Source organism: Neolamprologus multifasciatus, chromosome 1, assembly GCF_963576455.1.
Source record: "Neolamprologus multifasciatus chromosome 1, fNeoMul1.2, whole genome shotgun sequence".
NCBI lineage: Eukaryota > Metazoa > Chordata > Actinopteri > Cichliformes > Cichlidae > Neolamprologus > Neolamprologus multifasciatus.
The window spans coordinates 4,542,727-4,569,368 of record NC_140439.1 but is presented as its reverse complement, the minus strand read 5'-3'; the positions used below and the strand labels follow the sequence as shown (position 1 = coordinate 4,569,368).

Genomic DNA, 26,642 nt, shown 5'->3' with positions numbered 1-26,642 from the left:
AGCATCTCTGGGAACTCCTTCAAGACTGTTGGAAAACCATTTCAGGTGACGACCTCGTAAGATAAGATAACTCTTTCTTTGTCATTGCACAGTCTTACTTACTACAATAGTTCAATGAAATTGGAAACTGTCCCATATCAGCACAAGTCAACACAACAAACACAACACAGTGGACTTTAAAGTGGCTTTAAAAAAGTGCAAGAAAGGTATGAGCAAAAACAGTAAGTGAATGTTTATTGCACATTATTATTTTTCCCCCAAAAAGTCCAACGAAGTAGCCAATCAGGTCAGCTCGTAGCATTGCCCTGTCGTAAAATCTGTCCTTGAGTCTGTTTGTCTGCAGCATGGATCTCTGAGCTTAAACACCCGGTGTCCTGGCTGTGTACAGTCCAGTAGGATGCTGCATGCCCCTTTGAGACAGTGAGTGCTGTACAGGTCCTTCAGGGAGGGAAGAGGATGTTCAGTGATTTTTTGGGCCATATTAATGAATGGATGATGTGGTTCTGTTGGCTTCATCGGGTGAGGGCCTCCAGCTCGCACTGGAACGGTTCGCAGCCGAGTGTGAAGCAGCGGGAATGAGGATCAGCACCTCCAAATCTGAGGCCATGGTTCTCAGCCGGAAAAGGGTGGAGTGCCCACTCCGGGTCGGGGATGAGTTCCTGCCCCAAGTGGAGGAGTTCAAGTATCTCGGGGTCTTGTTCGCGAGTGATGGGAGAAGGGAGCCGGAGATCGACAGACGGATTGGGGCTGCAGCTGCAGTGATGCGGACGCTGCACCGGTCCGTCGTGGTGAAGAGGGAGCTGAGTGTAAAAGCGAAGCTCTCAATTTACCGGTCGATCTACGTCCCTACCCTCACCTATGGCCACGAGCTGTGGGTAGTGACTGAAAGGACGAGATCGCGGATACAAGCGGCGGAAATGGGTTTCCTCCGAAGGGTGGCTGGCCTCTCCCTTAGAGATAGGGTGAGAAGTTTGGCTGTTCGGGAGGGGCTCAGAGTAGAGCTGCTGCTGCTCCACATCAAAAGGAGCCAGCTGAGGTGGTTCGGGCATCTGACAAGGATGCCTCCTGGGCGCCTCCTGGGTGAGGTGTTCCAGGCATGTCCCACCGGGAGGAGGCCCCGGGGCAGACCCAGGACACGCTGGAGAGATTATATCTCTCGGCTGGCCTGGGAACGCCTTGGTGTTCCCCCGGATGAGCTGGAGGAGGTGGCTGGGGAGAGGGAGGTCTGGGCCTCTTTGCTTAGGCTGCTGCCCCCGCGACCCGGCCTCGGATAAAGCAGATGAAGATGGATGATTGGATATTAATGACCCCATGAAGTGCCTTTTTGTGTGCAATGGTGCAGCTGGAGAGAATTCATTGAGAGAATGCCAAGAGTGTGCAAAGCAGTAATCAAAGCAAAGGGAAGCTTTTTTGAAGAGTTAATTCACACTTTCTTGTTTACCACATATTTCCATATGTGTTCATCCATAGTCTTGATGCCTTCAGTGAGAATCGACAATGTAAATAGTCATGAAAATATATTAAATGGGAAGGTGTGCCCACACTTTTGATTGGTAGTGTAGATTGTAATGCTGCTACATAATTTTCTGCCCAAATTTGAAAGTATGGACACCAAAGCATTGTTTTTACTTTTAGACTTGACGGAAATAGAAATGTGTAGAAAATGTGGATATGTTATATGTTGTATGCTAATATTCAGATTTGTAACTGTTTAAATAAATCATATGCATTTAAAACAGTCAAATGCATTAAAATAATATATTAATTATCAACAAGCTGTTTGTCATATTGAAAGAAATGCAGCCCTATTTAATGTTACTCAACTCACAAGGCCCCAGTGTATCCAGGTGCGCAGAGGCACTCGCCAGTCTGGTGATGGCAGGTAGCGCCATTAAGGCACTGGCACTCCAGCAGGCAGTCTTTGCCATAGAATTTGGGGTCACAGTGCTCCTCACAGCGCCAGCCCTGGTAGCCATCAGTGCAGACACACGCTCCTGTTATCGGGTTACATTTGGCACCGTTGCGGCACTGACAGCGGTTACTGCAGTGTGGACCCCAAAAGTCACTCTCGCAGCCTGTAAAGAAAAGGGACTGGATGAGTCATTAAACATTATTTAAAGCTATAAAGTGTGAAGCCACACAACGGATTATTTACTTTTAATTTCCAACAGCAAATTCACAATTGCAGTGAGGAGTCGTGAAGCGAGGAACCTACTGCACTCATGGTGTCACAGCTTTGTCAGTCTGACATGAAACACAACCTGAGCAACTGAGCTTTATTATAAACTGAGCAAAATTAAAAACAAAAAAAACACAAAACAGACCAACTCAGTAGTACAGAATAGGCCTAAAATAGTAAATAATAAAAACGTTTTTTGCCACTGTAAACATGGAAACTGGCCTGAAGCAGCCACTTAGTGTGCTATAACATCAGGAAAGTCTTGAACAGATAAACATGTTGTGCACTTTTTCAGGAAACTGCCAGGACTTCTATTCTTAGTCACAGTGTGGTAGCAATGTATTTTCAATTAAAAACAAATGCTGGAGTCCATAGACTGCACTATTCCAAAACCAAATTGAACAAGATTTTTCCTAACGTTTCCCCCAAATGTGATAAATGTAAACTTGTGGACGGTACTCTTGGCCATCTATTTTGGTCCTGTTCTACGCTTACAGCCTTTTGGTCTAGTATTTTTAGTTTCTATAGCATTGTTTACAATAGGCAACTGTATCCTGACTGTCTTATGGTGATCCTGGGCTGCTCCAGCGACTCCTTGGCACTTCCCTTTGCTGTTCAACAGGTCCTCATGTTTGGTATGGTGATTGCCAAACGTCTGATTCTGGGGGAGTGGAAATCTGCCTCCCCTCCCTGCTTCAAGAGGTGGCTCGAGGAGATGGTCTCCTGTTTATACCTGGAAGAAATTCGGTTCTCTACGTCTGATTCCATGGAGAAGTTCAGGAAGATATGGGGGCCCTTTATAGACCACATTAAGAAGGACAGTTCACGCCCTGGGTCCTGACCACGTTGTTTTAACTGCTTTCATTCTGAGCTGTTACCCATAGCTGTTATTGCATAATTGTTATTGGCTCCTCCTAGCGATCTTTGGATTTGATCTTGTGGATTTGATCTTGTGGATTTGATCTTGTGGATTGGACTCACTGGATTGTGAGTTGTTTGACATGTATACCAGTTGCTTTTTTTTCCTCTGCTGTTCTTAATAAGTGCTGGCCGTGTACCCTGTTGTGGGGTTTGTTGCTGTTTTTGTTTGTTTGTTTGTTTGTTTGTTCCTGTGTTTTGTTTTTGATTTTTTTTTTGTTATTGTCTTTATTGTCTGTGTTCCTCTGTCCTGCTGTTTGTGAATGTGTAAAAATTTTGAAACTTGCATAAATAATACATAAAAAAAATTTTAAGAAAAGAAATTATAAAAAAAAAAAATGCTGGAGAAACTACAATAGAAACTTCACTCTCACTTCACCTGAGATAATTATGCAGCATTTACTCGAAACACTAATCTTGGATATATAATATTGGAAAGTGCATGGATGTTCCCATCACAAAAACCACAGTCCGCATATATCCAAATCAGAAAGCCTGGGTAAATATGTGCCAAGCTAAAAGTGCGGACCTCTGCCTTTAACTCCGGGGATGCTGATGCATATAAAGCAGCCAGGTATGACCTACGAAAGTCCATAAAAAAGGCCAGAAAGGACTACAGGGACAAAGTGAGTCCAGCTACCACAGCTATGACACCAGGCGACTGTGGGATGGACTGCGCCGCATCACTGACTACAAGAAGGTCAACACAGTCAGTGTTCAGCCCACGGCATCTCTCGCAGACGAGCTCAACAACTTCAGACAACAGAGAGCAGATCCTCGACCCTCAGGAGGACAGTGAGGCTGTAACTTTAACTCTGAAAACAGAAGCTGTGAGCTGGACTTTTAAAAAGGTAAATCCTCACAAAGCTCCAGGACCGGACGGCATCCCAGGCCGGCTTCTCAGCATGCGCCAACCAGCTGGCAGAGGTGTTCTCCAACATCTTCAACCTCTCCCTGAGGCAGTCAGTGGTCCCCACGTCCCTCAAAGCATCCACCATCATTCCTGTTTCAAAAAATCAGTGGTCTCCTGTCTGAATGACTACCGTCCTGTTGCACTGACATCCGTCATCATGAAGTGCCTGGAGCGGCTGGTCAAAGGTCACATCTGCTCCTCCCTCCCTGACACACTGGACCCTCTTCAGTTTGCCTATCGGACAAACAGAGCCACAGAGGATGCCATCGCCCTGGCAACGCACACCAGCCTCACTCACCTGGAAAAAGGGAATACATATGCAAGGATGCTCTTCATCGACTACAGCTCTGCATTTAACACCATCATCCCCTTGAAACTTGCCACGAAGCTCGTCGACCTTGGGCTGGGAACACCAATCTGCAGATGGATTCTACACTTCCTCATAAACAGGCCCCAGGTGGTGAGAGTTGGTAAGCACACCTCCTCATCACTCATCTTAAACACAGGTACGCCACAGGGTTGTGAGTCCAACACCATCATCAAGTTTGCGGATGACACAACCATCATAGGCCTCATCACAGGCAATGGTGAGACGGCCTATAGAGAGGAGGTGATGGTGCTGTACGAGTGGTGTCTGGAAAATAACCTGACTCTCAACATCAGCAACACTAGAGAGATGATAGTGGACTACCGGAAACGACCAGTCAGGGGACACCAGCCCATCCACATCAATGGTGTCAAGGTCGAAAGGGTCAGCAGCTTCAAGTTCCTTGGAGTCAACATCACCGAGGACTTCTCCTGGACCCTTCACACAGACACTGCTATCAGGAAAGCTCGCCAGCGACTCTACTTCCTGAGGAGGCTGAGGAAGTTTGGCATGAACGCCAACATCACCTCAAATTTCTACAGGTGTGCAATCGAGAGCTTGCTGACGAGCTGCTGAAGCTGCTCTGCCAGCAGCCGTAAAGCACTACAGAGGGTGGTGAAGGCAGCAGAGCACATCACTGGCACGAGGCTTCCTGCCATTCAGGACATTTACCTCCAGCGATGCCTCCGTAAAGCTCACAGCATCATCAAGGACCACAGCCACCCAGCACATCAGCTGTTCTCCTTGTTACCATCTGGCAGACGTTACAGGAGTCTGTCTGCTCGGACTACAAGACTTAAAAACAGTTTTTACCGTCAAGCCATACGACACCTCAACCACAACACTTAAACACACACACACAGTCCACAGGACGCACTCAGAAGCTACCCTGCAGCTTCACAAGTACTCTGTTTAATCTGCACTGGTCACTCAACTTTATTGATATTTATATTTAAAAAAGTGCAATACTGTAACAACTGCTACTAAAAAACTTTTGTACTGTTTAGTAGGGGTGGGGGAAAAAATGGATACTGTGTAGTATGGTGATATTTTGTTTGCTAATAATGTATGGATACAGGGACAGCAGAAATCGATATTTTGTTACAAAAAGGTTTTTGTGCTCTGACTTCAGAGCATGTTGATCCTTTTTCTGAGCAAGAATCCTGACATTCCTTCACTGTCCAAATGTGTTTAACTTGTTTTTTGGCAGCAATAAACATGACAGTTTACTTATTTTAATTTAGGACATGTTTTATTTTAATTAAGTTTAAAACTTTTTTATTTAATGTAAAATTATATTTTGTTTCAATTGACTTTCAAATTCTTCAGTTGCTGAAGGGGCTGCATAGTTTTCATAAACTGCATAGTTCAGAATAGCTATAATTGTACCAGATGGTTGATTCAGTTAAGTTGGACTAGACTGTAATACAAACCGTTCAGTTTGTCAACAATAAAACTGAAATGAGAGAAAGACTGAGTGTGAGACTTTGATATTAGAGAAAATGAATATTGATAAAGTTTACCTTTATGTACAGAATCTGAATATCGCAAAATATTTTTAAAAATTGCAATAATATCGTATCGTGCGTTAAGTATTGTGATAATATCGTATCGTGGGATGTATGGTGATTCCCACCTCTACTGTTTAGTTTGTACTGCTGCTCATTCTTGTGCAATACCCCCCCGCCATCACATTCCTATTTATTTACTATTTAATCACTAGTGTGTACATATATTTATATATACATATATATTTAGTCACTTAACTGAAAATCTCTTTTCTCTTTTAATTTTTTGCTCTTTACTATTTTTCTATTTATTTTTTATTATTTTATTTTTTTCTCCTGTACCAGGCTGCTGAGTGACTGTCTTCATTGCGATGTTGACCCTGTGCTAACTTGCATATGACAAATAAAACTGAAAACTAATCTAAATCAATTAAAATATAGAAAAATTACTTTTTAACCTTTCAGATCACTGATATAATTATGCTTCATTTACATTTCATTTTTGTTCCAGTATAAATGATTCTGTAAAAGTGGGGAATTTGTTGAGCCCAGTTGCTTGATCTTCTCGGTGTGGAGGCTAAGCAAGGCTAAAGTGTTACACAGTGTAATGATGTAACACCTCGACATACCATTGTGTCTCAACTGAAATTCCCTTGCTACATTAACACATGAGTAAGCGTACCAACAGATAATGATTTGGTCCCCTGCTGAATTTAAAATTTGCTCACTTACTAAGAAATGAAGAGTCCCTAATTGACTTCTTTGGGCACTTTGGAACACCATACAACAAACCGGCACAGAAGACCACTCCCTAACAGGTGAATAGGTAATGTGTCTTTGTGGCTATTTTTTTACAAAGGGTAGAGGTAGGGCTGTTTGATATAACGATATATATCGGATGACGATATAAAAAACGTCTATCGTTTCATTTCACGCTATCGTTTGTTTTGTGGTGTCGCAAAATAAACTGTTTACGGTAATATTTTTTCATGGTTTTGATGGTCACTTTAGTGGCTATATTAATTTATTAAAGTTCTCTCTTTCTCTTATATTCAATATAACCACACTACTGACGGACAGTCGCCTGTTTTTATGCGTTGTCGTTAGCAACAACGACGGTAACAGCACCGCGTGTCCGCTTGTTTATGTTCCACATAAACCTTTCACAATAAAGCTCAAGATCCTGTTGAGACTTTTCAAAATAAACTGAATCACGTGAAAGAGCAGATTATTTACGGTTGAGAAGTAAAAAAGAGCCGCCAGGTGCTAAAAAATAAACCTTAGACTCAAACGTTAGAACAGGCTTTTCCCCGCAGCACGCCGTGTAATAAATACTCACAAAGAAAACGGCGTCTGTTACAACTTATGTCTAAAAATGTGTAGTTTCATACATCTGTTAAAACACTCGACTCCAGCTACATGACGCACAGCTGGAAACACTTCCCGCAAGACGAGCTGCCCGAGATTCACAGAATTTACAGAAAATGTTACATTTTTGTGATTTCTTTTTTTTTTTTTTTTGACACTGTAATTTTTATTAATAGTTTTGTCACAGTTTAAACACAGACATGTATTGCATTACAGGATAAATAACCATGCAAGCACACAGTCAAAACAAACAGAACTAAAGCGAACAAAAGGTGTGGGTGCCAATTCTAATCAACTACCGTATGCATACCTGCCTTTACTCCGCAGCATACATACTCCAGCTTATATACGTACTTTTATACGGGCAAGCATCAATAGATATATACAGAGTTATAGACCTTTAAATGTTTTGTTCGTTCATTAGTTTTCCTTGGTGCCATATAATGTCCACTTCTCCCACTTAGCAACGAAAATATCTTCCTTTAATCTGAGAATGTAAGTCATTTTTTCCATTGCATAGATTTCTCCAACAATATTTAACCAGTCTTTTGAAGAAGGCGGATCCAGTTTGCACCAGTTTCTTGTTATAGTTTTCTTTACAGCTATCAACAGGATTTTTGTCAAATACAAGTCATCGTACATAACATGCTCTCTAATATTCCCAAGATATACAGTTTTAAAATTGTGTGGTAATTGATAGCCCAAGATATTGCCTATTACAAGAGTCACGTTCTTCCAAAAATGATGCAGTTTCAGGCACTCCCAAAACACGTGCGTATGGTGTGCTTCCATGTTACATCTTCTCCAGCATGGCAAACTGTCTTGAGTCTGTTTACTTTTGATTTTTGGTGTAATAAAGAATCGAGTAAGATGTTTCCATCCAAATTCTCTCCAGCATCTTGAGTTAGTCGTTGTGTTCTGGGTTTCACACATATCTAACCATTCCTCAGTTGAGATATCAGTTTTTATTTCCTGCTCCCATTTCTTTTTTATGTATTCAGTTGATGTTGCCGTGTTCTCTCTTAGATTTTTATATAGTACAGAAATTTCCTTGAATTGGAGGCCCCTATAGGATTTAATTACGCAATTCAGCATGCCATAAGACGTACGCGAACTTCGTACTTCCTTTGAAAAGTAGTCTCTGAGTTGCAGGTACCGGTAAAAATCGGTTTTCTCTAGATTATACCGATCTTTTAAATCTTGGAAACTCATCAAATGGCCATCTTTCATCACTGTACAAATCGCTGTTATTCCTTTTTGTTCCCACTTCCTGAATCCTGAGTCGTGAGCACTTGGTATAACACCAACAACATAGGCAACCCAGTTTAACATCTTAACCTCCCTTTCCAACTTACTTTGTTTAACTAGGCCAAACCATATCTCTAGAGTGTGGGATGTTATAGGATCAAGGTAATGCTGTAAGGTTTTCTTAAGTTGCTCATTTCCAAGAAATGTCTGGACTGGGACATCCTGTACTTTTATTTCAATATCTTTCCACTTAGCATTAAAGTTCTGATCACACCACTTTATCGCTGGTCTGGTTTGGGCCGCATGGTAGTAATCTTTCAGATTAGGGAGTCCCACACCACCTTGTTTCCTAGATAGTTGTAATGTTGTGTATTTTATTCTAGGCCTTTTACCGTTCCATACAAATCTAGAGATGAGCCTATCCCAGTCCTTGAATTTTTCCACTGGGATCTTAACTGGCAGAGATTGGAAAAAGTACAATAGCCGTGGGAGGATACTCATTTTTATTGTTGTGATTCTTGCACTAAAGTCTAGTGTAAGAGTTGACCATCGGTTTAGATCGTGTTTAATTTGAGTGGTCAGTCTATCATAATTTGTTTTAAAAAGGTCACTCAATTGTTTAGTCACAGTTACACCCAAGTATTTCATTTGTTTTGCAGTCCAGTTCAGTTTAAACTTATTTTTAACCTCTTCGGATGGCAAATAGTTGAAAGCCAGTATCTGAGTTTTGGTCACATTAATTTTGTACCCCGAATGTTCAGCAAAAATATTAATTACATTAAACATCGGAATCAAAGTTTGGTTTGGATCTTCTAGGTAGAGTATGATATCATCTGCAAATAAGCTGATGATGTGGTCTTCCCCTTTAATATTTATTCCTCTCACTTCCTCACTTTGTCGGATGGCCTGTGCCAGGGGTTCAATATATAGGGTGAAGAGAAGAGGTGAGAGGCAACAACCCTGACGGGTACCCCTCTCGAGAGAGATTTGCTCCGTTAAGCTGCCATTGATTCTAATTCGAGCCGTAGGAGATTGGTAAATAGATTTGATGCACATCACAGCACCGTCATTAAAACCAAACCTTTCAAGCACGGTATATAGGAAGTTCCAATCTACACTGTCGAAAGCCTTCTCTGCATCCAGGCTTACTAGGGCCGCACTGCCCTTTTTTGTTTGTATCAAATTAACTATCTGGAGGGTCCTTCTTATACTATCTTGAGTTCTACGTCCTGAGATAAAGCCAGTTTGGTCTTCATTAATTAAGTCTGTCATAATTGCTCCATATCGCTTAGCGATTATAGATGTGTATATTTTGTAGTCCACATTAAGAACCGATATGGGTCTGTAATTGTTACAATATTCGGTGTCTTTTCCCTCTTTAGGGATTACTGAGATAATCGCCTCTCTCCATGAGCTCCAACAGGTGTTTCTACGCCTACTATTTAGATTTAGCTTTAAATGAATGGCACAATGATCAGAAATATCTGCCACTCCAATTGTGCATTCAGTTACTCTATGTAGATCCCATCTATTCATTAAGACATAGTCAATTCTTGAGTAAGTGTTGTGAGTCTTTGAGTAGTGTGTATACTCCTTATCCAGCGGGTGATGTTCCCTCCATACATCAACCATTCCCTGCTCCTTCATAAAGGTATTAACCATTCTCGCCAGGCTGTTTTTACTTCTATTTGTGCTTGTTGTATCAATTCTATGATCGAATACCACATTAAAGTCTCCTGCACACAGCACAGTCCCTTCAGATTCTGACATGACTGTAGTAAGTAGAGTCTTCACATTTTGCTGGTTGCTCTCAGGGGGAATATAGAGATTGATTAGTGTCACCGCCTCCCCTTCTAGTTTACCTCTTACAATAATGTATCTCCCCTCACTGTCCCGAATTTCTTTAGAACATTCAAAATTAACTGAATTTTTAATAAGTATTGCTACCCCCCTTTTACGACTTTTCTTGCAAGTACTATAGTAAGAATTTCTGTACCCAAATTTCTTTAATTTATCATGCTCTTCCTGCGACAGATGTGTTTCCTGTAGATATATTACATTGGCATTAAGCTTTCTCATTTTAAGTATCACTTTACTTCTTTTAATTGGGTTATTCATCCCATTGACATTCATTGACACCAGCGTTATATTCCTCATCTTTTCACTGTTAAGTTTTGTTTTATTTTTGGCTTATCACTATCATAGCATCCCACACTAACTCTAAGAACTTGGAACAAGATAACAAGAAACTTAAGAGAAACTGAAAATACGTATTTCTTACCCACAGCGTCCCTGTGGTTCATGGGGTATATCCCTTTCAGATTAGGGGCCCCTGTGAGATCCAACCTAGGTTCCTTAAAAAAAGAAGAAAAACAAAAGAAAACCTACCACTTTCCGGTCTACCTTGCCTTGAAAAGCAACAGAGTAATGAACCTTTAGTTTCTGAATTCTACTGTTCAATCATTTCCACCGGATTCAAATGTTTGTATCCTCACTTATAAGTTCTCGGTGTTAGATCGCTGCCATCCTAATGCGTTTTGCAATCGCTCCTCCAGCATCGCGCTTTCCCCGCTCCGCTGCGGCACCTCCACCTGTATTCCTCTCCTCCTTAGCTCCTCCGCCGCCGCCCGGCCGCTGTTGTATGTCCTGACGCCGCTCTCCCAGTGGATCCTGATTCTGGTCAGAGGCGTCTGGAAGCGAATCCCTCTCTCTTTTAAGGCTTTCTTAATTCCAGCGTATTCCTTCCTCTTTTGAACCACGTCGGCAGCGTAGTCATGATCAAAGAAAAGCTGCTTATCCTGATGTACAACTTTTTTCTTCCACGCTGTCTTCAGCACCATCTCCTTGGTTGAGAACTGAAGAAAATTAACCACCACCGATCGCGGAGGTTTTTCTGGTCCAGGTTTTGGCACCAGAGCTCTGTGCGCCCGCTGAATATTTAGAGCAGAATCCGGCGGGAGCGAAAGCTCAGCTCTCAACAAGTCTTCCACACACTGCAGCACAGAGTTTCCTTCAGAGCCCTCTTTTAGGCCAAAAATGCGAATGTTGTTCCGTCGGCTACGGCCTTCCAAGTCAGCCAGTTTCATCTGAATATTCCGTTGTTGCTGAAGCGACTGGATTAGAGCGTCGTTTGCGGCCAAATTCCACCTTTCCATCTCTTCCAGTCTTTTCTCAGCTTCTTCGAGTCTGGTCTCATGGCTAGCTAGCTCATTCGCAGTTTCTGCCAGCTTTATATTAATGTCTTTCTTGAAGCTGTCGAATTCGTCCTTCATTTCTTGTGTGATGTCTTTCTTAAACGTGGCAAACTCAGTTTTAAACTCTGCTTTAAGTGAGTGAATTTCCTTAATGATGTCCTGGAAGTCTGCGTGAGGGTGGCTAGCTACATCTTCCATCTGCTCGCCTTGCACGCTGTTCTCGGACATGTCTGCGTTGCCTCCTCTTGGCAGCTCCACTTGTTTCACAAAATCCTTAATGTTTCCTTGTCTTTTTGACCTTCTTCCACCTTCCATGGCATTTATTTCACGGTTTAGCGGTGGAAATATTCGAATTCTGGTTCTCTTTCGAGTTTTGACCGGGAGCTGCAAGCTTATGCTGCCATCTTCCTTACGTCCCCCTAGTGGTCCCTCTCATTTTTGTGATTTCTATTGTTATCGGACGATAGAATTCTTATATCAGGATATGAGATGTTGGTCATATCGCACAGCCCTCGGTAGAGGACCCCTCTTCCTCCTCTGTCCAACCGAAAACTGTACTCAGACAGACACACTGTAAATAACGCTTATGTCAGACGATGGGAGTATGTCGCAGGGTGTAGTTTGCAGCTCAGCTGCAGAGGAGGGACGTGGCAGTGGGTTCAGGGGGAGATACCACGGGTGGATGGTCAATAGCCGATAATCATTATCTAATCATGTCTCATCTGTTTAGGCAGTATGCCAGGACTGTGAGAGTGTGGAGGCAAAAACCCCTCTTGAGATGTATGCAGACCTCATGGGCAAATGTACAAATTTGGCAGGGGTCAAATAATGATTTTCTTCACTGTAGATTAATATAATTATTATATGTATGTATAGGTGTTACTGTAAGAATCAAATCAACTGCACAGTATAAATAGACAGAAGCAGATTAACAAACAAATTGTAGGTTGAATGTAAATGACTGAAGAGGTTTTGCTCAGATCCTAATCCCATGTGTTTGGAGGCATTTGAGGAGGCTGTAAATATGTAAAAATTGTGTTTCTGTTCTGTGTCTTGTGGGACAACCAAAGGATTATTCTATTCTATTCTATTCTATTCTACTCTCCTCTCTATTTGAGTCCGTCAGAGAAAGGAGGTTAATGCTCGTTATCATGAACAACCCATTACACCTGCTCCACAGTTCCGTTACCATGGTTACCAAATGATTTTCATTGATTGCTCACGTGGCAACGATAAAATGGCTTCAAAAGCAGCTGATTAACAGCAATACAAGAATAAAACTTTCAGTGTTTGGTTCCTTTGCATTAAAACACAAACTTCCTGGAACTGGACTGCGACTCTGCTGTTGTTGGTCTGCACCACTGTATAAGTGGGTGTGTCTCACCAGCCCTCATGATGGGTTCCAAAACAAAGTTGTCAATCCTCATGGGCAGAGAGCAGCTGAGCAGTAGATATGTTGAGTCTGCATACTGTTGGCTCTGAAGGAGGTGGGGTGGATAACTGAAATCTGTAGCTAACCTTGCTGTATGGAGTTTACTGACACCAGTAAATTCAATACATCAAATTGCTGTTTACCAACCCAGCTGGTGTTTGAGCTCCACATCCCGAAAGAAAAACCTCGCTGCAGCCAAGCTTTATTCATATAGAGCTTTAAAATCTGTAATCTCATATACGATAAAGCACAAAAACCAGGCTTTTGGATTATTTTCAGCTACTCTGATACTGTTGGAAAAGAGCATTCCACTGCCTTCATGTGGCTACAGTAACAATTCTGTCTCTAGCAAAACCAAATAGGACAAACTTCTTACTTAAAACACTATTTCTAACGATCAAATTAACAAAGTTACACAAACACACATGACCTGGGCCCTGTTAAAGGAAGCATCTTCAACCAACTCAGAATTTAAAATAAACTCTGAGCTGATTAACGTTTCCTGTTCCAGAACAGTAGTAAGTAAGTAAAGTTAATTTATCAAGCACTTTTCATAGACAGGTAGTCACAAAGGGCGGAACATTCAGGTTAAAATAAACAAAACGTTAGGTACCAAAACAGACAATATGGACCAGCTGTCCCCAACCCCCGGGCCACGCACCGGGACCGGGCCGCGAGTTGAGGCTCAGGTGTGAAATGTATGGTTTTCAGGGTTTTTATTGTTTTTTATCTTTATTTTTTTTTATATAGTTAACTTGGTTTTGGGTCTTTTCCTGTGTGTTATGAATAAATCTTCTTTCTTTTTTTTGGTACCGGTACTTGTTTTATTTTGTTGTATTTATCTGCGACAACCTAAAGGCCAGTCGTTGCACATGTTGTCGGACATAAACCGGTCCGTGGCGTGGTTGGGGACCGCTGATATAGACAATGCAAAAGGTTAAATGTAAAAAACAGCTAATCAGAGTTCAATCAGCTCTGAGTATGTTAAGTGCTGACCATAATATAATGACAGGAGGAACGAAGAATAATTTTAATCAGTTTGTGCCACTTTGCCGTCATCACAGATGAATTAAAGTTGAATCTGTAATATATCAATTTAGTTTAATGTTCATGTATCGCTAGCTTGATCTTTGAGCTACTTTTACATTTGATTTTAAATCTAATCACTCAGCTGTAACCTGATAGGACAGAATGTGGAGAAACGATGGTCCTGGGAGAGAAGTTACCCAGATGACATCAGACTGTGGGCGGAGCCACCCTCAGCTCAGCTTAACCCTCCTCTTGTGTTAGCTTTCTGTTATCATCTCTTATGTTAACGGGTCAGTTATGTTAAATCAGTTATAAAAATACACTAAAAACAATAAGTGATCATCCAATTTGTTTCTCATCTCTTGGTTATCAGGTTAGGCTTCCTTATCCATGAAAATGTTGGTTTTAATGCTTTTGGTGTGGGCCTGTGGGTCTTTTGTTTCACTATACCCCTCGATTTCAATTGAAAAAAATTGTAAAATTAACCTCAAGAGAATCATATTAATAAATAAAAGGTTTTTGTGTTACCTGACTATTACTGAGGGGTATAGGACACATCCCTTAAATAAATCTGTTTTATTGATTTTTTTTTTCATTTTAAGATTAATTACTAAAATGACATCTATGGTGTTACGGGTCAATTTCGACCCATAGATATTTACATCAATAAAAGACAAAAAAAAATTGTTGTTTTTTAGCAGTAGACCTTTAATATAAACTGAAAAAAAGAAAAAGTCCACTCCTCCTTTCTTTTGGTTATAGTCGTGGGTAATTGTGGGCTTTTTATCACTTCCCAATGATACAGCTACATCTTTGTGAAGTTTCCTTTGTGAAGTTCTTGTCCGAGGTCATATCTGGTAAAAAATAAAATATTACAGCTGATATTGTGATCCTGCAGTCCAGTGGTCATATCGAGGACCACACATTTTCATTGTTTCTTCTCAGGGGTGCCACTCACAGCTTTGACTGTGAAAATCTGTACATTCCAGCCATAGTTGGTTTTTGCATCACAGGCTTCCCAGATTTTTCTGCCGTATTTTCCTGGCTTACTGGGTATGTATTGCCGGTAGGGGCATTTTCCTCGAAAAGTGGACAAGACGTTCATCCACTGTCCCCTCTGGCCCTGGGATGAACATCAGGGGAAGAAGCTGTACCCATCTCTCCCAGACATCCCTGATGGGAGCAAGCTTGTCAGACCTCGGTCTGGTCTCAAATCTGAGGACTCCTGAATCAAAATGATATCAAATGTGTGAAGTGACATCGTTGCCCAGAAAATGATCAGATGTGTCTGTGTCTTCTGGATGATAGTCCACATTGTCTTCCTCCTAGAAACCTGCCCATCTGAATCTCTATGCTGCTCTGTGTCCTCTCCTTCATTTTCACCAAAAATATGATGCAGAACTTGGCTCACTGTGAATCTTCTTCTCATTTTTGTATGCTGCAAATTGTAAATGTGCACTCTGGAAGTCAAATAGCCACTCAAATGAGTGAATTCTTGACATGTCCCGTCTTTATTTTGTTTTGTTTTTGTGCAGGTATACTGCAAAAAACACGCAAAATAAGAATCCCCTAAAGCTCATATGATTAGGAGAGGAGCTTGCTGTCAATGTTTTAGCTGACAGTGCACTTATGATTTCAATTTTGGCTTTAATTATTGCTTTATACTCATAATATTATACCTGGTTCGAAACCGACCCTAACAACACAAAGGTCATAATTTCAACAAGGACATTTTATAATTTAGTGAAAATATTTTTTTTTGTTTTATTTTGTAGAAATAGAGGTTCCTGACAAAGTCAAAAAGCCTTGATACAATAAACAAATGTTTGTGATTTTTTTTTATGCATTTGAAATTTAAAATGGGTCGGTGCCGACCCTAACAGGAGAGGAAGGTTAAAAAAATAAAGCCACTATGAATGGATCCAAAATGGATCCAGACAGGATGAGCTGGGAAATGATCTGAGCTGAATCCTCTCAGAATTTGAAACTTCACAATGTTGTTTGACATCAATTACATTTCAGCATGAAGTGTAATCAGATTACCGACAGACTGTCGGCAGCTGCTTTTAAAACATCGTTTTAAATACATTTAAATAAATCATTTTCAAGATCTGTTACATCAGTGTGACTGTTTAACACAAAAATAATAAATCTATGATATAACAGCTGTCACCATCCTTATTTCAGTGTTTGTAAAAATAAATCTTCTACTAATTAATTTTCTCCACTTTGCACTTTGAAAGTGACTTTATGAATAAGAGAATTAACGACATTGTCAGTCAGCTGGTTCAGCTGAGCAGAGTCATTTAAAAACATCACACATCGGCCAAGAGAATGGATAAACATAAACAAGGGGATAAACAGAAATTTGCAAAATACATGTTAGGTGCTAAACATATTGTGAGGTTGTTGTCTTTTTGTGAATTATTCATTTGGAATGTTTTAATTTTCTGTTAGTTACTATTAGTTATTTGTTGCTTTGGCTGTATGTTTAGTTTGATTTGTCTCCACATTGTCTCGGTTAGGTGTTTCCTCTCCGGGCTCTACTGTCTCTACTGTCTCTACTGTCCGTCATGTGTATCCGTGTATGTTTCTGCAGCCGTCATGTCTCGTTCCCTTTTTCCATCTCCCGTGTGTTTAAGTCGCTCCCTCCCTCTTTCTGTCTCTCCATGTTTCCTGTTTTATTTTTAAAGTCTTGTGTTTCCATGTTCAGTGTGTTTAGTTTCGCTTCCCCTGTGGCATCCTGTTCATTTGTGTCAGCTGTTTCTCCCCAGATGTCTCCACTGTCCTCATTACCCTGTTTCCCTTTGTTCAGCATCAGGTCATCTGTGTTCCTGCGATTCATGTTGTCTCATGTTCATATTTACATTTTTATCTAGAGTTTTTCCATGTCTATCTTTAGCTTTCTCAGTTTAAGTTATAGTTTAGTTTCGCCTCTGTTCACCTTTGCCCTTTGTGTTTCCCATCAGCCTAAATAAACAGCTCGCTTTTTGTTACTCCTCAGTTTTGTCTCTCGTTCATCTGCTCTTGGCTCCTCAAACACATCGCAGTTCCAGCCGTAGCACATATGTAACAGTGTTTCTGTGGTATTATTCCACTTGCCACAAATGTCAGTGTAACGGGGAAACAGCGTACTTTTCATTTGTTTAAAATTGTGTAAAACTGTGTGCTAAAGCAGAATGCTAAAGCAGAATGCTAATGCTGTGTGAGTGGTGTGTGGCGAGCCCTTTGCACTGATACAACGTTTCCATTCAGGACATAAAGGGGCAACGATCACCCAGAGACTACTTGTCTTCTTAAAAACACAACACAATGCAGAGTCGAGGAGTCTGTTTGGGCTGACCTGTTGCGGCGGGGTGAAGCAGAAACCGGTTACACATATACAGTCATGTTCAGAAAAGCCATATGATGTACAATGAGCAAAGAAGGAGACAGACTCAACTGCCAATAGGGATGGGTACCGGTATCGCACCGGTTCTGACATAAACGGTAGTAACCAGACCGAAAAGCAGCGCACATTTTGGTGCTTTATTTCCTGAGCTGTGATACACTTTAGATTCTAGCCAATCATTTTATGTTTCCGAGGATAGTAGGCGGGTCCAGGTACGTATGTTCTTTTAGAGCAGAGCTACAGATTAAAAATGCCCAAGGCAAAGTACTCTGGCTGTACTTCACAGCAAAAGATGCAAACTCAGCAGTTGCAACAAGTGCTTTAAGCTGATACTGTGATACTGTCAAAGGAGGTAACACCTCAAATCTGATGAAACACCTGGCGACGCATAGCGTTTTTTTAAAAGCCGAGAAATGCGCCGTATTTGATAGCTTGCTGCGAGACCTCACACCGAGCACATCTACTGCGGGTGTGGTGCCTGTTATCGGACCCGGAGTTAGCAACATCCCCCAAAAACCCGAAGAGGAGAGTCCTGGCCCCTAGCCCTGCCAGTGTAGCAGAAATGATGAGGATGATGCAGCAGCAGCAGTTCTTCTCTGCGTGAGTAGCTTAATGTTGTTCGTGTGTAATTTACGTTGAGTAGGCTAACCACGCTATTACATTAATGCATGTAAGGTGAACTAGCAAACATCATCATAGCTACATGAGGCTGTCTTCTTGTTTGATGGCAGATACTCCCTTCACCCTGGACAAAAAGGCTAAAATGACCAAAGAAAAAGTGGAAAACAGTTAAACATGAGAGGTTTTTGGACAAAGTTTGTGTTTTTTCCATTGTTTAAGCTGCTTCCAGCCAAGAGTGATACCATATATGCCCCATAGCTGCAGAAAAGGCTAACATTGTTATCTTTTTACAGAAAAACAGCTAAACATGAGAGGTTTTTGGACCAATTTTGTGTTTTCCATTCTTTAAGCACCGGTTTGAGCACCGTTTAAGCACCGGCACCGTTTCAAAAGTACCGGTTTGGCACCGGTATCGGATAAAACCTAAACGATACCCATCCCTAACTGCCAATGAATAAAAATAAGCTTAAAGCCTAGTTTAAAAAGAATCGATGGAGAGAGCAGACTGGACTGTGAGAAGTATGCTTTTCCATAGTTTGGGGGCAAATGCAAAGAAAACACAGTCTCTGAGTATAAATCTAGAGCAGGGGGCAGACAGAGGGATTTTTAGAATGAGATCAGAATCTTGGCGAGATTCAGCGAGGAGGCTTTTTTCTCCACCTCGACGTCCAGCCATTCAGAACAACTGGAAACATTTGGTAGCACTGCTGAACAAACTCATTTGTTTAAAGCCTCCCGAGGCCTCAAGACAGGCTGCCCCTTAAGATAATTGGGGTTCAGACATGTGGTAAAACTCTACTATTGCTCCTCAATTATTCTGAGGTGACAAGATAACAGCTCAGAACAAAACACCACAAGCATCTTTCTGCAGAGTGAATATGATAGATGCAGGGAAGCATGCAATTTCCTCTACAGTCATCCCATCAGAACGAACAGCAGAGGATTTGGTATTTAGCATTTTAATTTTCTATCCCAGGTATTCTGCTGAATAAAGTGGAGCTACCATCAGACAACAGATTAAGATGCACTAGTTCTCTTGTAATGCAATGGTCTGTAAATGCATTACTGAAGTACATGTAACAGATTTGGAGCTGGAGTATAATAAGTGGATGAATCAGAATCTGAAGACATCATCATTTCCTTAGGTGTAATAATAAAATGTCTTATCAGAATCAGTATTTTATGATTCTGAATCTGGCTCGACAAAAACAAACAGAGAAATAACATATTGTTGTACATTACATCATCTTTAAAACCATAAATCAAAGCACCAATTATCTGTCTGACATATGCTTACAGACTAAACTGTCTTCCCAAAATGAGAAGTACAACACAGAGTGTGGTGAGTTCGCTTCACGGTGTCAGCGGCTCTAAACGAGTGGCTAAAAAAGAAGAATGGCAGAAAACAGGAGTCATGCATATGTAGGCAACTTTACTAATCATACGTGGGTGGTAGTTTCACAGATATTATAGTGTTAAATGTTTCATCAGTGCTGCGGTGGACAGAGCCATGAGCAGACAACACATAAATCAGACCCGCACTCCCTCCCTCTCAATCTTTCTCTAATTTACTCTCTTTTCGTCTTTAAAGTCCTCCTGTCCTCTGTCTACCTCTCTCCTCCATGTGTCTCTTGCTCTCTCAAAGAGAGGAGTTATCTTTATTTCTCTTAACTAGTGAGCCAGCATAGTCAAATCCTTTATCCTCTCACAGCCTCAATTATTCAGGAGCAAAGAGTCCAAATCAAGAGACTAATGACTTTGATCAAGAGTGGCTCGCTGGCACTAAGCAGAACTTTCTGCACTAAATTAAGAGCTGCATAATATACTTTGGCAAAGGCCGCTCTTTAAGGAATATTTCTAGGTCTGTGTATGGTGTAGTCACTCTCAGGGCTAGCTCTTTTCATGTTTCTTCGGTTACAAAAGGACCCGAGCGCAGTGCAGGTGACCGATGCAGTTGCCAGATTGCCAAAGTGAGAAAAGGGCAAATTTGCAGGTGTCACAACAGCCATAAAACTTAATTATGATAAGCTGCCCTATACACAGAACACAGAATAGCTCTGCTTTTCTACACCTCACACAAACAAGCTGTCACACAGACTCACAGTTTTACAGTAAAATCAGACGCACACTGAGTCCTGAACAGTTTAAAAACTGTTTGTGGAAAAAACGTTACCAAAAACGTAGCGATACTGTCCGAGTGGCGACGCCTACCATGCAGCAGCTTCCTAGACCTTAACAGCGAGTCTAAAAACAAACGACTGTGAGATGAGGTTGCAGTGAGAAAAGCGACCACTGCAGCAGCTTTACGGGGCCTTAATGTCGCCATTACTCTCGATTGGCCTGAGTTTTGTGCGGGCTGGGATGATGTCTTAGGACAACAACACTAACCAAACAAACAAAGTGAGCGTATGGTTCCTTCCATAAAACAGGACATTAGAAGACTCCCAATAAAACAGTGTCTAGACTACTATGTTTATTTTAGGGGTTTTTTGTCTTGACATTCAATTTTTTTAAACTAATTTTTGCTGAAAACTGTTTTGTCAAAATTACATCTACATAATTTTATAAAGTTACACTTTATAATAAATTTAGGATGTTGTCACAAAGTTTTCAGATGTCTCAACAACAGCTTAGTAAGATACTCTGGACTGCATACTTTTAAATACAGGATTTGAATAGCAACCTCAAAATCTGACCCCAAAAGATTGATTCTGTTCATCTGGACGTAGAGTTTTTAGTGAACAACAAAACAACCTGAAGAGCCGGTTCGGAGCCAAAAGAGCTGGTTCTCCAAAAAGAGTTGGAAATCCCATCACTAATATACATGCCTTTCAGTAGAGACAGTGAACTCCTTAAACTTCCTGGGAACTGAAGTGCGAGCAAAACATCAGTTCACTTATCAACACGGCACAGTAAAGGATTTACTTCCACTGCCAACTGAAGAACTACAGCCTGATGGTGCAGTTTTACTCCTACATCTTCAAATCCATCCTCACTTCTTCCATCATCATCTGCCAATGCAAGGACGAAGGCAGAGCTGCCTTCCATAAGAGACTTCGTAAGGAAGGAAGAATATTGCTGACACCTCCCACCCTGGACATAAGATCTTTGAGATACTCCCCTCTAGCAGGACCCTGTGGTCCATCAGAACCAATGCCTCGGGCATATACACCCTCGTTCTGCCTTTATAGTCCCTGACACTGTCTCCCATCCCATGATTACATCATATAATAAAGAGACAATGATGTAACAAATACATCAGCTTACTTTATTGTGCTATACCTCTAAAAATTGTATATTTATATGCAACAAAACAGACTGCAGTTCAAGAGTTTATAGAAAGCAGTTTCACGATAAAACTGATGAATATTTTGGCTATAAATCGATCACATATAGCTTTGTGTTTCTATGAGGTGAAGCTGCTTTGTTTACTCACTTTGACTTAGTGAAGGGTAACTGCTACAGTAATGGTGTTACAAGTCATGTTGGCAGATCTTTACACACTCAGCTTTACTTGGTTACAGAGAATATCTTTTTTAAGTCAATGATATGATTACACAGCAAAATTAGCATTGCACACAATGTGCATGGCTGATTGGTGTCATTAAATCGTCTGCTGTACCTACTTTAAATACTGCTCTGCTTTTTGTCTCCATCCATTTGGAAAAAGGAGAGAAAAGCTTCAGGGGTTCATTCGACTGCTTTTTCACGACACAGCAAAAAGTTATGCAAATGCAATAAGAATTTCTTAGTTACTACCAGTCCTAAGTGAGTTGATTTGTTCAAAGCCTGGACAAAAGAAATCAACATGCATTCCTAATTTTTTTTATTAGATTTGATGATATGAGTGTGCGAAGAGCTCTCTCACTAAACATTTATTTATTCAGGAAAGTTAGCCTTTGCAGCATCCTTCTTCATGTGCATACCAATTTTGTGCAGCACTGTGCAGTGCAGTGGTGACTGCGGTAGCAGTTATTTATTGTTGCACTGGGGCCTGGGGCCTACTCCAAGAAGCAGTTTTAGTGAACAACTCTTTGGTTTACCCTAAGATGAAGGAAATTTGGGTTTTCTTTTACACACTATAAGGTGATACAGGTGCTCCTGGTGCAACAGACTGACACGTCAATTCATTTCATTCTTAAAGTCCTAATAAAGTTCATAGTGCAGTGAAATCATTTGCAGAAGTTTACATTTACAGGCACTAAAATCCCAGTTGGATGTTAATTTGAACATTAAGGTTACAGCAAAAAAAATAATAGATTTAAAATTCAAATATAAAATTAGGAGCTTCATCTAATGAAAATTCAAGAGAGCTCATATTTCTCCCGTATTCCTTTCTCTTCACTGGCTCCCTGTTAAATCCATAATCAAGTTTATAATCCCTCTTCTCACATAAAAGGTCTTGAATAATCAGCCCCCATCTCATCTTAAAAACCTCATATCATCCAATCATCAGACTGCAGGCTTACTTGTGGTTTCTAGGATATTTTAAAGCAGAATGGGAGGCAGGGGCTTCAGCTTTCAGCCTCTTTTGTGGAACAAGCTCCCAGTTTGGATTCAGTTGACAAACACGTTCTCTACTTTTAAGATTAAGATTACAACTTTTCTTTTGGATAAATCTTACAGTTAGGGCCTGGTGCTGCTGATTCCTCAGTGAATCCACCGCTGTAGGTCTGAGTGTTTCTTCACTCTGCTTTTTCCCCTCACTAAGTTTGTATACACTAATCTGTATTTAATCATTAGTTATTATAAATCTCTGGCTCTCTTGCAAAGTTTCTTCTGTCTTCCTCCATCACCCCCAAGTGGTCAATTCGTAAAACCGTGGTTTACTTACTCAGCATGAGTCAGGCTTTCTGGGGCTGAAAACTGTCGATCACAGATTTGATCAACTCAGATCTTTTTCAACTCAACCATTTGTTAAAGCTGCAAACTGAAAGTGAAGCCTATGAAATAGCTATGAAGCAAAGTTCCACATATCGAGTAATTCTTTCCATTATCTGGGTGATTTTAGTAATTATTTTACCAGAGTTTTGTCTTTACAAACACAAAGAAAATTCTAATTTGAATATTAACGGCCAACAACCACTCGCCAAACTGAGAACATCAACTTTTCCTCAGTGACCAGTTTGACGGAGGGTTGCTGACTGATTTACAGGCCTGTGTGGCTGAGCTAATGTTTTTGCTTAGATGTTTTCTTAGGGCATGCAACACAATTCAACTGAACTTTTCCATCTGTAGTCTGGTTTATGTTAAACTTGAGAGCAGGTAAAGAACTAAAGACAAATGAAAGAAAAACACTGAGGTCGTGAAGGATCTCGCAGGAATGGTGACATTATTTTAAAAGTGAGTGCTGTAGCTGTTGCTCTTGTCTTGAATAAAATTTAGGTGTAAAAAGTTAGGTGTGCAGCATCAGGCTACGTCCACACGTACACGGGAATTTTTGAAAACTGAGATTTTCCGTTTTCATTTTAAAAAATAATCCCGTCCACACGTAAAGGCAGAAATGAAGGAAAACGCTGCTAGGAACATGCCAAAGCAACAGGTGGCGCTATATTCCTAACCGTGTAGAAATGTTGGCCAATCAGAAGTCTAGAAGCCTCGGTGAGAAATAGTAAACAAAGCTGGGGCATAGAAGCAGAACCGAGTCGTATGTGTGGAGGGACAGTAACTGTGTGTGTATATGTAAGCATTTAAACACTGCAGAGACAAGTAACAGTAACAGTATTGTAGAAATTCATTTCACCGAAACAATAACGTGGCGCACAGTGTGACGTCACAAAAGGCGCACACCTTTGACGCTGCATTTTCTGCGTTTTCTGCGTTTTTCTCGTCCACACGTAAATGCAAAAACGGAGTTTTAGAAAATCTCCACCCTGGCCAGAGTTTTTAAAAGTCACTGAAAATAAATTTCAGTGACCGAAAACGCCGTTTACGTGTGGACGAAAGGTACAAACGCATAGAAAAATCTGTGTTTTCAAAAATACCCGGGTACGTGTGGACGTAGCCTAAGTTACCATGGTGATGTATCTAAGTACAAAATAATCACCTTTTCAGGCCAACAAATTCCACAACAAAATAAAAAACAATTTCTTTTTCTATCATTTTGCAATCCGTTTAAATTCACCCCGAGGCCACTGCAGAGTGCTGGATCACACATTCACCTAACTTCACCTAACCTAACACAGAAATGACCTCGATCTGTTACCAGGCACCGTTTAAATGAAACATTGTAACTAACTTTTCTAACTTTTTTCTGTTTATTTGTTTTATTTTGTTTTTTTTATGTTGATGTGTTTTTTTTTTAAGTTTTAAAGTTTTGTACTTATTCAGGAATTTGAATATTTCCGAATGTCATAATTTATTTATTTTCTCACCATTATGAGATAATAAATTAACCCAGAAGGCATCTTTTGCCCTCTCGGTCTAACCAACTAGAAACAACTGAATGAGAGTAATCAACAAGCAGTGTGAGGAACGCGCAGGGAATAGCCTGCCAATAAGTGAGGTACAAAACGCACAGCAGCAATCTAACTCCCCACTGGGTCATCTGTTAATCTACGGAGGAGCAGATATGACCATTTGTCTTGGTTCTGCCTCACTGGTCACAGTGGGATCTGCTGGAGCTGAAATGTCAGTTTCATGTCAGTCAGTGTGTGTTAAGTTTAGCAGGGAACACCTGGAGGATGTGAAAGGCCGGCTTACGTCCCATAAACTCACACATATTTTATTTTTTCATCATAATGAAACATAATTGAAATCCACAGCTTCCTACACTTTTATCCAGGGAACAAATATATACAGAGTGTAATCTAGTTTTTACAATTTAATCAAAATTCTCATTTGTTTTTTTCTGGCAACCAACTGACAGCTCATCTACGTGTTTCAGCTATAAAATATTTGTAAGCAGTAACAGCTTAATCTGTGTCAGAATCAAATGATGACCCAGAATTTGAATCTTATTTAAAGAGAGAGGTCATTAGAACTCTTCTCACTTACACCTGCACACACTTCCTTTGTTTTTATTATGTCTGAGGGACCTATTCACTTAAAATGATTCTTTTTCAGTCCACCTATTAACATGCACAGTTCCTAATTTCATGGCCCAGTATACCTGCTTTGCTTGCTTCTTTCTGGCATGTTTTCAATACAACTTAAGACTTAGCATAATAGTGTATTGCTAATGCTTTGCATTGCCAGTACTGTTGGAAGATATTTTTCTTTTTATTCATGCATTCAGTTTTTCTCTGCATTGCATTAGGGGAGTAGTGGAGCAGTGGGTTTCAGGTTGTGTCGCTGGCCTGCACTGAAAAAAGGAGACGGGCTATCTCTTGGATTTATATAAGCATCTTGGGTGTATTTAACACAACTGCCTCGTGTTTTAAAGTTAGGTGTAACTAAATAGTGTAGAACCTACATGATCTGCAGGGAGGGTACACGTTCAATTTAAGTAAGTCAATAATGAAGCAATGCCGAATCTCACAATATCACATGTGATTTCATCTAGCGTTGTTTTGATCGTGGGTGAGGAATGTTGCCATTTCAGTCGAGCTGCCCACCTCGACTTTTTTCGGTAAGTTGCTGCCTGCCACTCCTTTTTTTTTGGTATAGGTTGATTTTCTGAATGAATGTTTTCCATATCACAGCCTAATGTAGTTTAATGTCTAGTGTGTCACGATGTAACGTTTGCATTAAATAAAGATTTGCATCTGAATGTGTTTTTTGAACGGGAGCTGTAATGTCACAATTAACTCCGAGGTGCTGCAAACATATTTGGTTTTGTGTTTGAATTCGTTTGCAAACTGACTGTTCAGTTACATTATTCAACAGTGTCAACTGCACCGTGGTGAGATTTTCTTATCAATGTCTTAAATGCGTTAGGGTTGCAACAGTAAAAGATAAGGTTTGTTTTCAAACTGATTCTAATTACATTGTCCTGTTCTTTAGCAACAGACAGTGAAGTAGGACCATGACAGCTCAAGCTATTCTCAGAGTTATCCTTGGACCAGACAGTAGTCAGAGGGTGATGGTTTCTGCTGGTCTGCCTTCAGCTGTCACTGAACTGGAGGCTGAAATAAAGACTCATAATAATAATGGAACCCTTCCAACCACAGTTCATGGACACACTTTTTGGCAACGAGTTTGTGAACTTAACTTCAGTGGCAGAAATACAAAACCAAGCAACAATCAAAATTGTACACACATCCTGCCAACCTCAAGGTGAAGACAGGTTTTCTTTTCCATCAACCAGTGCTCCTGATGACACATCTACTTCTGGTGACAGCACTGTGAGTCCTTCATCTCCTACATCATCACGGTCTTCTTGGCCAGATTTGTTCTGCATTCCCCGTTTCATATATGATGCGGAAACTAAGCTTGCGAAGGCCCATGTAGCATTTAAAGAAAATGGGATGCTGCTGATCCAAAGCTGAAATCCGACATTTTGCAGGGTTTAATCCAGGAGGTAAATGGTACAT

General features: G+C 40.7%; 1 protein-coding gene across 4 annotated transcripts in view; it reads right to left on the bottom strand.

The window, feature by feature from the left end:
- The window catches only part of LOC146525160 (multiple epidermal growth factor-like domains protein 11), a 289,529-nt gene that overhangs the window by 100,716 nt on the left and 162,171 nt on the right, over positions 1-26,642 (bottom strand). For all 4 annotated transcript variants that reach the window (XM_085154285.1, XM_085154203.1, XM_085154371.1 and 1 more), the window contains exon 7: positions 1,829-2,075. In XM_085154285.1, coding sequence (XP_085010411.1) covers positions 1,829-2,075 — 247 coding nt within the window. The remainder of the gene's footprint in view (positions 1-1,828; positions 2,076-26,642) is intronic.